General features: G+C 46.7%; 1 protein-coding gene across 1 annotated transcript in view; it reads right to left on the reverse strand.

Annotated features, from left to right (window-relative positions):
• Positions 1-814: 814 nt before the first annotated feature.
• Positions 815-14,061, reverse strand: part of LANCL2 (LanC like 2) — a 108,588-nt gene continuing 95,341 nt past the window's right edge. The window contains exons 7-9 of the mRNA XM_043442162.1: positions 8,327-8,503; positions 5,623-5,695; positions 815-3,231 (exon numbers count right to left, since the gene is read on the reverse strand). Coding sequence (XP_043298097.1) covers positions 3,116-3,231; positions 5,623-5,695; positions 8,327-8,503 — 366 coding nt within the window. The 3' untranslated portion in view covers positions 815-3,115. The remainder of the gene's footprint in view (positions 3,232-5,622; positions 5,696-8,326; positions 8,504-14,061) is intronic.

Below are 14,061 nucleotides of genomic sequence, written 5' to 3' on the forward strand. Positions count from 1 at the left end.
CACAGGCTGCCAGGGCCAGTGGCCAGTCCGACAGAAGGGTGACAGGCATCGTGGTGACAGTCGTACTGGAAATGACACCTGGCTCTCCTCCAGACGTGACGTGGAAAAATTCAGACTTGGAAGGGCCCCTTTTAAGCTTCAGCAAAGAGACGGGGAAGGAGTAAAGACAGTCTATAAAAACGTTTAGGGAACCTGGACGTCACACCTGAGTACTGCTTTTGTGAATTTAGCAAATGAAATAACAGTTCTAAGACTGCCTCACAAAGTTAAGAATCGTTTGGGACTGCTCCGAATGGTTCGAGGGGCCCAGAAAGCAGGGCTTCTCTCAGGCTTCACTTTCTTACCTTCTGCATTGGGCACACAGGAGAGAAAGTGCTGAGTACAAGTCACAGGTTTGGCCACGGGCAAGAACTACCCCTCATCCCAGCTGTGACCATGGGCAGGCCATCAGCGTCCTCACTGGGAAATAGCCATGAGTGCAGTGCCCACTCCCAGGCATGCAGTGACCCCCCAGCCATGCCATAACCTGCCTAGCCATGCCGTGATCCTGACACGCTGTTGACTGTTTGGGGCAACTGTGAATGCAAAGGCCTGTTACACATGCAAGCTCAAGACAGGCTTCTCTTAGATTCACCCACGTTCTGGAGGGCCTTGGAGTAAAAAAAGAAAGCTATTATTCTAGTGAACTACCTGGGACATCACAACACAAGCAGTCGCCACATGTTCCATGAGGAAGGCAGCCTTCACGATTGTGACCAAGGCTCCCAACCATCGCTCCTGAAGGCAGAGAGGTGAGAACAGAGGACCCCACAAGTGTCACAACAGAACCGTGTTTACTAAGAACTGAACTAGAGCACCCCACACACTTTGTGGACATCAACTTTTTCTCTTTCAAATTTTAAAATGGAGTTGTGCATACACATTCTTTTAAAAGCTTAGACACATTTTGGAGAAAACAGACAAATCTGAGAAAGCACTGAAATGCTCTGAAATCCACATTCACACACTATCAGAATCACCCCATCAGCTGTGGGTGTCCTTTTTCTTCGGGGAACTGGGAACTGGAGCCTGTGTCACCAGCAGGAGTCACAGACGGAGCTGTGTTAACACATCCAGCAGGTAAGCAGGCTTCTAAACAAGCCCTGTAAATAACAGATCCTCCATTCACCTTACAAGTGCTCTCGCTTCCCTCAGTGTGTTAGGCAGAAGCAAGCTGAACACACAAGGCAAGATGCCCAGGTAACAAGGGTCACCCTCACTGCTTCCGGTCAGGAGACGTGGCCAGAACCAGGGTTTCCACGAGCTGCTCCCTCTTGCTGAGTGGGGTGATTCCCGTGCAGCTGCTCTGGCCTCCCCTGGGAAATGAGCCAGTCTGGATATAACTCCATGCTGAGGCCTGGAGGGCTGCCACTGGTCTGGCTGAGGTGGGAATGGTGTATGTGGGCCGACATCAAATGAGCTTTTCTGACAACAGCCCAACCCACTCCAGTCCCACCTGTGGGTCCTGGGGAACTGGGCTGCCTGGGAAGCACATGAGGAGACCCAGGAAGTGGTTAGAATATACAATCATGAGGATATGTACCTATGGAAGTCATCAAACTAACTTAAAAAAACAGTTATGACACAGAAGTGAGTGTCAGAAAACGAAGAGATGCATGAGGCATCATTTAGAAAACAAAGGGCACATGTTAGGGTGTTACCCCAAAAACAAGGCTTGGCATCCCGAGAACTGCACATGTGCAAAGGAACCTGTCTTCTACTTGGACATTCTTATTCATCCTTTATGAAAGGAGTGGAAACCAGGGCTGATAAACATTTGACAACCCCTTGTAGACAAGGACCAGATCATCAGAGATCTACCTTGTCTTCTATGATCAGGCCTTAGCCCATAAGTGAGAAGTCTGTAGAAAGTCTCAGACCATTCATACCATGACAACAAAGCTCTTCTAAAGACAGATCTACATGGTAAAATTATTGAGGGTATGCTAATCCAAGTTAATGCCCAGTTTTAAAAGAAAAAACATCAGACAGACAGTGTAATTTTCTTGGTTAGAACTGTTCCCCATATACATAGATACAGACTAGTACTTTATGCTTAATACATTTCATCAAATGTGAGATTTCTATCACCTGAATAACAGACAAAAAGAAGGACTATATTCATCCCAAATTTGTACTTTGATAACTCACCAAGTTGTGAAAAAAGTTTAAGTGGAGGAACATGGGAATAATGTATCTGGAATTGTATCCACTGAACTTACAGCACTACGTCATAATGCTGATAAAACTGCGGTGCAGCCTGCTTTAATAACATACACTGAACCGAGGCCTGCAGCCCTCAGTCACTGCTACTTGATTTACAGTGTGGCCATGAAAAGGCTCCCCCGAATGGCCCTGGTGTCACGGGTCTGCTCCTCAGCGCACAGGCTGCCGTGGGCTGTGAGGAGGGGCTAGAACTTCACACAGCAAGCCTGAGAAAGGGAACCCCAGCAGGGGACAGTGCTGGAACGCGCCCCCTCTGGCTTCTTATAAACACTGAGGGCACCGCACACAAACAGGGGACATTCGACTCTGGTGGACAGGGTCCACCCCGTACTTCAGCAAATGTGTTTCACTGTTTTCATTTTGGAGTGGTCTTTCTCTCACGCTCATCCGCAAGGCACACACAGAAAATGCTGCAAAGTTTGACCACCGGGACATCACTGTGGAGAATTTTGTTACGTAAGAGACACCACCTGCCTATTTCCTTGTTTGTCAAGACAGAAAACGCCTCACTTTAAACAGTATGTACAGAGAGGTGGGTGCCGTGCGCCCTCATGCACAGCCAGCTCGGGCTCATGGACAGGGAAGGGCTTCTGTTTACAACAACCTACACCTACAGACAGCAAACACCAAGAGACATGCACACACGACGGAGAACTGGACGTGGAGGGTTCACACTGTGCGCCAGCGAGGGGCGCGGTCGCACAATGCTGCTGGGGCGGCCGGTCATCACACTCCGACACGGGCGTCTAGGACGAGGCCTGCTGCTGCTTCTTCCCCCGCTTTCAGGATTCCCAGTTGGTTCTGTGTCAGGGGCTAAGCAACCTGGTGGCTTCGGGTCCAGTCAGGTCTCTTAGTAGTCTTTTTGAACCTTTGTATCCCTCTGTGAAGAGCTGAGTTCAAATGCTGGAAACCGTGATGCCTCTGGGGCCAGGATGTCGGAGAGGAAGTGAACAGTGCCAGCCACGCCTGCAACGAAAAACGTGATCCATCATGAAAAAAACGGTGTGCGGCGGCGTCCCAAACCAAGTGACCTTTCATCGCTGCCTTTACTGGGCCTGTAAGGATGCGGGGAAAGGTAGTGAGGACTTTAAAAATAGCTTCACATACACAAATGGAAAATCCTTATATTAGCACACAGCAGGTTTTCTTCACTATCGTATTTTTAAATCTTGCATCTTGACATTTTATGGTGATTTCACAGAACTGCTAACAAAAAAATTAAGGGCATTGCTATTGTGATATTCCAACATGTAAACTTGCTCTCAGAGTCTTTATGTTTTTATTTCAAATATAAAGCTGCATTTTATATTTTCCTTAGGTTTTAAAAATACTATTTAAAACAAACCTTACTTGCCTGGTTAAAATCCCCACCGCCAATCACTGCAGTAACTCAGCAGCCTACCCGAAGGAACCCTTGGTTAGAGGGAACTCCTGCAGAAAGGGTCCCAAGCGCTGGGGGCCCTGCCAGACTCGTGGCCTCCACACAGCCACTCACCATCTGACTAGAACCAAGTTATTGGTGTCTCCTGTCAGGCATTTGTCAGGCACAGGGTCCAGAAGAATCTGAGAGCTTCCCAGCCTCTAGGCAGGGAACATTCAAAGATTTTCACCCACTGGGGCTTTGAATTTGCCATTTATAAACTTGAATTTATGAACCTGAATGAACTTCATTTACAGTTAATGTTAAATCTATTATTCTGTTATTTCTTTACACACACACACACACACACATATATATAGGTTATTCTGCTGTGTCTGATACAACTCATTTTTATGACATGATGAAAATTTTTATCCTGAGAAACATTTTTTCATTATAAAATCTGTGAATACTAAAAAAGATCTTTTTTTGCAAAAGATAATGACAAATGCTCTAAGTTTTGTTCACTATCTATTATATGATTAAAATATTATCAATAGTAGAAATAAAACATGATATATCACTACGGACAATTCAAAACATCAAAAAGATAATGAAGGGATACTACCAAAATTTTATGCACATAAATTTGATCCCACAGGTGAAATGGAGCAATATCTTAAAAATAAAAACTAGCAAAACTCACTGAATATGAAATAGATAACTTACACCCTGGTAAACTATTAAATAGATTAAGTTCATAAATTTAAGACTCTTGAAAAAGAAATCTGTAGGCTAGGAAGGTTTTGCAGAAGAATGTTACCAAACATATAAACCAGAATTCTTCTGCCAATTAATATACAGTCTATTACAGAAAACAGAGAAAACATCAATTTAGTAGGCCAGTATCGCCCAGACAGCAAAGCAGACAGTGACAGTACAGAAATGGACGGCTACAGGCAGACATTCCTTATGAATATAGACACAAAAACTATCAACAAAATATTAGCAAATGCAATTATGCAATACATAAAAAGTACCGTACACCACAGCCAAGTAAGCTTTATTCCAGACACTTAAGACTGGCTTAATATTTGAAAATGAACCAATGTGATTCACCGTGCTAGGAGGCTGAAGAGAAAAATCACATGATCTTATAAGCTTTGTACTTGACAAAACTCAACACTCATCTATTATTTGATTTTTTAATAAATATTCATTTATTCCTTCTGGAATTTACTTTGGAATTACTATAAAATGTAGCCCTAAAGTAATTAAAAAATTACCATCAATTTATCCCAAACCCCATTTAAACTTTGCCCTTAGTTTCTGCAACTTATGTTAGAATATAAGTAATTAAAAAATTACCATCAATTTATCCCAACCCCATTTAACCTTTGCCCTTAGTTTCTGCAACTTATGTTAGAATATCTCAATCTCTGTAGGACTTCTGTTTGGTTTTCCTGAATTATATTCTATGCATTGTGCCTGCAGCAGACTCTTAATGTGTCTGCTGGTTTCTTTCACCGCTCTTGTTTTTCAGAACTTTCTTATTATTTTTCCAAGTACTAATAGTTTTACTTACTAATACTTTTAAATTACTAATATTAATTATTTATGCTTCTTTATATGACTTAAATAATTCAACTGTATCTAAATAACTAACCAAGTTTGCTGGGAACAGATCAATCCTATATGCATGGTATTACAGGTGAAATGCAGAGGAAAAACTTATTATTTCTTCCATCACAAAGCAGCAAATAGTCTATGCATATATACTTCACAAAAGATCTAAAAATACATGGAAGAAGTTCACAGGAGCACAAATAGGCAAGGTAAAGAGACTCAGAATAGTTTTCAGCAGGAATGACTTTGCTCCTGGTATTTGCCAGCTTTGCACCGATCACTAAGTAAGATCAACTGCGATGGTGCACAGAGCCAGGAGGACCAAACGCACACAGCCAGAGCCTTGAACCTGGGGTTTCGCTCACTCTTACCTTCAAACAGAGAATAGGGTCTGTCAGGAATTCGGCAGCCATGTGCTCCATAATCTAGACACCACTCGGCAAACTAGGAAGAAAGACATTTATTTTTAAGAGTGGGGTTTCACTTGGTGGAAACAGAACTAATAAGACACTGTAGTGAATTCACCAAGAATCAAAGGCCCAGGCAACAGAGTGGCCAGCAGTGTGGGCCTGGGGGAGCTTAGCACCGCCTCTTCTAAGGAGGTGAGACCTGGCAAGTCCTGTCACCTGTCCAGGCCTGTTTCCTCGTCTGTGAGGGAGGCTTTACCCAGGGAGGTTGTTGGGAAGGCTGCAGTGGAAAGCGCACAGCTCACAGCCCTGTCTCTTCCAGGCACTGCCTCCCGCCCTGGCAGGCTCTCTGTGCAGACGGAAGCCCCCACATGCTGAGCCCTGTTGCTCAATGTGCAGCGTGCCCCCTCTCCCCACTTTCCCCGCTGAGCCCCTGGGCCTCCCACTGCCCACCCTACTCCTCTCGAAAACGCATTCCTTAGCTTTCTCAGCAACTCCTCTCTGAGCTCTCTGACCCTTCCTTCTGAAACTTCTTCAGTGGATTTTTGTAACATTATAATAAAACTCATGCTGCTTTCTCCCCTCCAAACCCTTGCACACTTCTAGCTCTCTTGATGCACTATCTATCTGGTTTTCTTAGTCAGACATCAGGAAGATATTCGTACATTTCTGTCTTCTCCACATTAAAAAAGGAATCCACCAAATTCTGTGGTCTCAACATCCTAAGTGTTTCTAAATCTCTCTTTAGTATCATAGCCAGTATCCCTGGTTTGTAACTCTACATTTCCACTTTTTAGAAAATATTTAGTGAGTTGGGTGTTTGGCTGCACTGGGTCTTAGTGGCAGCACTAGGGTACACAACCTCTACAGCTGGGGTGCCCGGGCTCCAGAGCACACTGGCTCAGCAGGTACAGCACGCCAGCTTAGTTGCTCCAAGTGTGGGATATGGGACCTTAGTTTCCTGACCAGGGATCAAAGCCACATCCCCTGAATTGGAAGGCAGATTCTTAGCCACTGGACCACCATTAATTATTCAACAACAATTTGGAGAAACCCAGATTGTTTACCTCTACCTCATCCATCCACTGCTGCCATGGTGATCCTTCTGAGAGAGAAGACCGAACGTGAATCACAAACCCTCGTGAAGTCCCTCCTTACAGATGAGGACTCATGGGGCTGGTGGGGAGACCCACAGGCGCTGGGACCACAGGGCTTGGGCTCCTGCATCACTGGATCTGGGCTGGGGTCCAGGCCCTCCTCAGTGTGAGAGCTTTTCAGCACTCACAAGCTCCCAGTGAGTCTAAAGTGTACCCAAAGTTGAGATCCACTGACGAGGGGAAGGACTAGCTTTCTTTGGCCTCTGCCCCTCTGACTTCATCCCTCACCCCGCACCCCCAACTGGGCACTGAGACTGTCGGGCTGCCCTGGCTGGGCCTGCCTCCATGGTTCTGCAGGAGCTCTCCTAAGGGACAGACACGCCTTCTCCAAGCCACGCTTTGCTGGCCCACCTGAAAGGCTCTACATCTTTAGAAAACTATCTGTGCCTCCCTCCGTGTGACGTCTTCCCCAACCCCCAAAGCTTCTGCCCATCTGCCGCTGTGACTGCTGTCACCCTAAGCTGCCCCTCATGTCTCTGCTCGGGCCAACGGGACGTCAAGGCTCCAAGGTGCTCACCCCTCCAGCTCCCTCTGCGGGCAGCTCCGCTCCCACCCCCACCCCTGCGAAGTTTGCAGCTCTCCTCTGGGTCTCAGTTTACATGACACTCCTGGGCCACCAGCTGCCCTCAGGACCCCCACAACACCCCGTGCGCACGGCCTTTGTGAGCGTGGGCACCACGGCTCTATTCCACCTGCTTTAAGAAGAGCCTTCAGATAGTAATAAACATAAAAAATAAGCCACCCTGAATGCCTCCATCTACCCATGGTCTTGTACATCTTGGTGTATTTTCTTCCCATCTTTTTCTCCAGTGTCTTCACAGCTCTATTTTGTGAAATGTGTATAGCAAACGTTTACTGAGTCTTGCTTTGTGCATTCATTTTCAAACACCCGATGTGTATCTGTCAGTCTCTACTCGGGGCCAGGCACTGTCCCGGCTCATGGTCGAGGCGCGGCCCACCAGGAGAAAGGGGAGCACCCCGTGGTGATCAGCAGCTCCATCACTGGGGTCCTCTCCACCAGGCGGATCTCAGGGGAGCCCCAGGCCTGCTGTGCTCCATGGGGAGCACAGGGGTGAGGCGGCAGTGTGGAGCACAGGGCTAGGCAAGAGGCGGGCAATGGCAGAGGCACACGGGCCCTCCAGTGTGGGGGCGTGCGTTCTGAGGACTTTAAGCAGGGGCACCAACTGATGATCTGCCCATTATCACGATTCATTTTTCTTGGGACAAATTTAGGAGGCGGAGAGTATTTTTCCAGTTGAGGCTTTAAGAAAGGACATCCTAAAGTCATGAGACTAATAAACCCTCAGGAAGGCACTCTAGCCAGGTTGTGGGACTGCGGAGGGCATTTCCACTCCCCAGTCCCACTGCACAGAGAGAAGCAGCGGGCCAGCAGGGACACGGCTGTGTGGAAGACACTGCAAGCTGGGCGAAGCGTATCTGAAACCAGAGAGCTGTTTGGGCTTTGTGTGCTCTGCAGGGCTCAAAAGCTGTCTGGATAGACATGCTCGTACCTTGCAAGCTCGGTAGAGGTACTTTTTATCCTGCGTGATGTGGTAAAGCGAAAGGAAGGAGTAGCCGTTCCCAGCGGTCCCGTGGCAGATCCCATAGCCCTTCCGCAGCAGGCCTCGCTGCCAGATCACGTCGCTGCACTCCACTGCGTCCTTCAGGTACTTCTCCTCCTTAAAAACCTGAGCAATGAAAATCAAAGCAGAGCTAAACTAGCGTCCTAAGTAACAAACAGCAGGACAGCTCCCCTTTCTGCTGAGAAAAGGTCCTGAAGTGACCCGAGGTGGGCTGAGCCCAGGGCAGCAGCATCGCCCCGGGCAGCCTGCAGTCCCAGCCACTCCCCTCCCCCGCCCTCCTTCCAGTGGCAGTTCCAGAAGCAGTTCACAGGTTAAAAAGTTATACGGAAACTGACAAGATCTCTTTGGGACGATGGTCTGTCATACACAAACTGTTTTGTACTTCCTGGGACTTAGAGGCTGCAGCTCTGAAAGTCCTACTCGTGTAGAAGGCAGTGGAGGATTCCACACAGACCTGCCATCCACATCAGGAACATTCCATACCCGAGGTCAGCCATACACCCAGTGCCCCCGACAAGCTGTCATATAAACTGTCACAAAGAAACCTGCACGGAGCATCTTCAGCCCTCAGCGGAGGCAGCACCGTCTCCACGCGGTGGTTTACAGGGAGAGACAAACGCACTTGGGAGAGATGACCCCGGCAGGGCGGGAGGAAGCTTTCACCACCCGACTCCCCTTCACTCTGCTCTTCCTCCTCACACTGCGTTTGTTTTCCTTCCCAGTCCTCTCCTCAGAATCTGTTATTTTATTAACAGCAATCTCTGCTGCTGAGCTCATTCCATTCTAGTGCAAACACGTTTTAGACCATGGATTAGAGGCAAAAGGTCACTGGAGAAGAGTTCCCTTGGGCAGCCAACAGGATCCTCCCTGTGACCTCTTGGGCATCCAACTGAGGAGGCTCTGAGGAGCAGGAAAACAGCACCTCAAAGGGGATCCGCTTCTGCAGGGGGCAAAAGGAAAGAGGCGGATCTGCAGTCCAGCCACTGCTCCTGGTGCAGAACCTCCAGGGTGGGCTCAGCCACAAAAGCAGTCGAGACATGGATGCTGGGGTTCCTGAGTCTGGGTCTCAGCTTTGTCGCCTTTTAACTGTGGCTGAGGACGAGTCACCTCTGAACTCTTTAAGTTTTATTTACTATAAAAAGATACTATTTCTTCATCTCGGCTGTTGGATTAAAATGGAACAACACACAAGAAGCTCTTAGGACACTGCCTGGCCCATGGTCAGGGCGCCTCCTGAGCTGTCATTAATATTGTTTTTTTCTGTGTCATCACGCCAGCTCAGACACTTCATCCTGTCATTTCCATCTTAAGCCTTTTAATATGAATTACAAACAAAGACATTTTCCCATCCTAAAAAGTATTAGATCAGAGCTGACAGGTGAAAGTGTTACTGAAATGAGAAACAACACCTGAAAGGGGATCCGCATCTGGGGGTCTGGCTGCTCGCCGTTCAAAAGCTAATAATCAGGCCAGGTTGGTGGAAAGAAAATTTGCTTTATTTCAGACGCTGGCAACGGGTCGGGGGAGGTGGTGGACATCTGTCCAAAGGCCGACTCCCCCCCAACACCACCCAACAAGCAGGAGGTGACAGCTTTTACAGACAGAGTGGGGTGGGGGGAGGTTACACAGTCATCTCTAACAGGCATCTTCAACTGGTCATTAGTGGTCTGACCGGCATCATCTTGGTTGTTATAGGTACAGTTAATCTTCAGTTCTGGGGTGCACCTGTTCCCATGTCTTTGAAGTCAATTCTCAGAATTGTGGCAGCTCAAGTCCTGGATAAAGTCTGCTCATCACGTAGTTAACTTCTGAAAGGTTGCTAAACCACGAAAGACGCAGGGATTCTTGGCCTCCAGAGGAGAAGAATTCGACCTGGGGCCAGAGATGAGGCTTGATGGCTCAGAGCTTTTGTGTAATGAAGTGAAAGTAAAGTGAAAGTGAAGTCACTCAGTCGTGTCCGACTCTTTGTGACCCCAAGGATTGTAGCCTACCAGATTCCTCCATCCATGGGATTTTCCAGCTAAGAGTACTGGAGTGGGTTGCCATTTCCTTCTCCAGGGGATCCTCCCAACCCAGGGATCAAACCCGGGTCTCCTGCATTATAAGCAGACACTTTACCGTCTGAGCCACCAGGGAAGACCTCATGTAATGAAGTTTTATTAAAGTATAAAAGAGGTAGAGAAACCTTCTGACAGACATCAGAAGTGGGCAGAAAGAGTGCCCCCTCACTAGTGTTAGCAAGGGATTTCAGTTCAGTCGCTCAGTCGTGTCCGACTCTTTGCGACCCCAGGAACCGCAGCACTCCAGGCCTCCCTGTCCATCAACAACTCCAGGAGTCCACCCAAACTCATGTCCATCGAGTCAGTGATGCCATCCAATCATCTCATCCTCTGTCACCCCCTTCTCTTCCTGCCCCCAATCCCTCCCAGCATCAGGGTCTTTTCCAATGAGTCAACTCTTCGCATGAGGGGGCCAAAGTACTGGAGTTTCAGCTTCAACATCAATCCTTCCAATGAACACCCAGGACTGATCTCTTTAGGATGGACTGGTTGGATCTCCTTGCAGTCCAAGGGATGCTCAAGAGTCTTCTCCAACACCACAGTTCAAAAGCATCAATTTTTCGGCACTCAGCTTTCTTCACAGTCCAACTCTCACATCCATACATGACCATTGGAAAAACCATAGCCTTGACTAGACAGAATCTCAACTTTTTAATATGCTGTCTAGGTTGGTCATAACTTTCCTTCCAAGGAGCGTCTTTTAATTTCATGGCTGCAATCACCATCTGCAGTGATTTTGGAGCCCCCCAAAATAAAGTCTGACACTGTTTCCACTGTTTACCCATCTTATTTCCCATGAAGTGATGGGACCAGATGCCATGATCTTAGTTTTCTGAATGTTGAGCTTTAAGCCAACTTTTTCACTCTCCCCTTTCACTTTCTTCAAGAGGCTTCTTAGTTCCTCTTCACTTTCTGCCATAAGGGTGGTGTCATCTGCATATCTGAGGTTATTGATATTTCTCCCGGCAATCTTGATTCCAGCTTGTGCTTCTTCCAGCCCAGCGTTTCTCATGATGTACTCTGCATATAAGTTAAATAAGCAGGGTGACAATATACAGCCTTGACATACTCCTTTTCCTATTTGGAACCAGTCTGTTGTTCCATGTCCAGTTCTAACTGTTGCTTCCGGACCTGCATACAGCTGTCTCAAGAGGCAGGTCAGGTGGTCTGGTATTCCATCTCTTTCAGAATTTCCCACAGTTTATTGTGATCCACACAGTCAAAGGCTTTGGCATAGTCAATAAAGCAGAAATAGATGTTTTTCTGGAACTCTCTTGCTTTTTCGATGATCCAGCGGATATTGGCAATTTGATCTCTGGTTCCTCTGCCTTTTCTAAAACCAGCTTGAACATCTGGAAGTTCACGTTTCTGTGGGGGGCAGGAGGGCTGAGAGGAGCTACTCCACGTTCAAGGCTGTGCTTTGCTGGAGCAGCCATGAAGAGATACCCCATATCCGAGGTAGGAAACCCAAGTAAGACGGCAGGTGTTGCGAGAGGGCATCAGAGGGCAGACACACTAAAACCATAATCACAGAAAACTAGCCAATCTGATCACAGGACCACAATTGTGTCTAACTCAATGAAACTAAGCCATGCCGTGTGGAGGCCACCCAAGATGGACGGGTCATGGTGGAGAGGTCTGACAGAATGTGGTCCACTGGAGAAGGGAATGGCAAACCACTTCAGTATTCTTGCCTTGAGAACCCCATGAACAGTATGAGAAGGCAAAATGATAGGATACTGAAAGAGGAACTCCCCAGGTCGGTAGGTGCCAATTAGTTATTACAATCAATCAAAAAAATGTCTGGAGGTTGTAAAGATCTTACTAGAACCACTCCCATAATTTACATTTTAGGATAACAGGATTAGCCAGAAGGTTTTCAGGAAGGAGAAACTGTCCTCAATCAGGATACACTGTTAGTACAGAGTACAGAGTTTAAACTGAGCTGTTTGTTGTGTAATCATCAGTTTGAGGCTTAAAGATAAAAACGTTTTCTGTGACTAAGACTAAGGAATCTAGAGGAAAAAAAAAAAAGCTTGTCCGTTCCTCCTCCTTGAGAACCCCAGACCCCTCTTCTCCTTGGGGACCCCTGGACTTCTTATCAGGCTGCTTAGGAACTGACTCTCTCACTTCTCCATCTGGTGTTTTAGAATCTATAAGACAGCTCACAGGAGATGGCTCAGAATATTATCTACAGCCCATGAGAAAGAAGGAAAGGTCCCTGACGATGTTTAATGACTACGTTATTATTATTTAGTCTCCTCAGACTGTTTTCCTTTGTTTCCACATATCTCACTTCTCTGATTAAACTTATTCTTTGACTAAAGTGTTCCACAGGCAAAAGGCAGGCAGAGGACATGATGGGGTGGGGGACTAGGACCATAGAGTCCTGCTCCGTTTCAAAGGGAGGCTTTTTCAGAGGCTGTGTCATGAAAGCACAGAGAATAAGCCCAGTCCTACAGGAAACCTCTGGCGCCTTTATCCTTCCCAGCGGACTCCAGGAGTACGTGAATCAGGCAGAGCCCCTGCTCCCCTGCTTAGGCTGAAGCTGCGGGAGGTGCGCTGCGTACAGTGAGCTTCCCCTTCCTTCCTCAGCACGAGGCGCTCGGCCACCACACCCACCACCGTCACACACTCATGCTCCAAGTGAGGGGCTACTTCTAACAGTGGGACATTTGGAAATTTAATGAACACGGACGAAAGCCCCCAGATTTAATCACAGACTTTATCTTTTCTACATTGTAGCCATTATAACTTGGCCAGAAAAATCTATTTACTGATTGACATTACTTGTCTCAAATGCTAAATTTCCTGGGAAGTGTCATGACAGAAAGTCTGAAGAGACGGGCAATGCAGAGGACAACATAAGGGATCTGGAGTCAGAAGACACTGGTTAGATTCCCTCTCCCACAACTACTGACTGTGTAACTTTGGGTAAGTCATCGTAACTTCTCTGAGCCTGTTTGCTCAGGTAACAAAATGGACTGATGCTGAGATGACCAAATGTTGAAAATAAAGGCAAGGATTTGGGGCAGTTATTAAAAATCTTTAAGGATAAAAAAGAAACTATACTCAGCACCAGAGAATGCTTCAGAAATCTCAGAGAAACATCACTATAGAAAGAAACAGGTATCACCTCACACCGGTCAGAATGGCCATGATCAAAAAATCCACACAAACAAGTGCTGGAGAGGATGTGGAGAACAGGCCACCCTCTTGCGCTGCTAGTGGGAACGTAAATGGATACAGCCACTACGAAAGACAGTATGGAGATTCATTAAAAAATTAGGAATGAAACTACCAACTACCCAGCAAGATCACTTCTAGGCATATACCCTAAGGAAACAAAAACTGAAAAAGACACACGTAACCAAATGTTCACTGCAGCACTATTTACAATAGCTAAGACATGGAAGCGACCTACATATCCATTGACAGATGAATGGATAAAGAAGCTGAGGTACATATGGAATGGAATGCTACTCAGCCATAAAAGGAATGCACATGAGTCAGTTCTAATGAGGTGGATGAACCTAGAGCCTATTATACAGAGCGAAGTAAGTCAGAAAAGATAAATACAAATATTGAATATTAATGCATATA

This window comes from Cervus canadensis, chromosome 22 (genome assembly GCF_019320065.1).
Source record: "Cervus canadensis isolate Bull #8, Minnesota chromosome 22, ASM1932006v1, whole genome shotgun sequence".
NCBI classification, from domain to species: domain Eukaryota; kingdom Metazoa; phylum Chordata; class Mammalia; order Artiodactyla; family Cervidae; genus Cervus; species Cervus canadensis.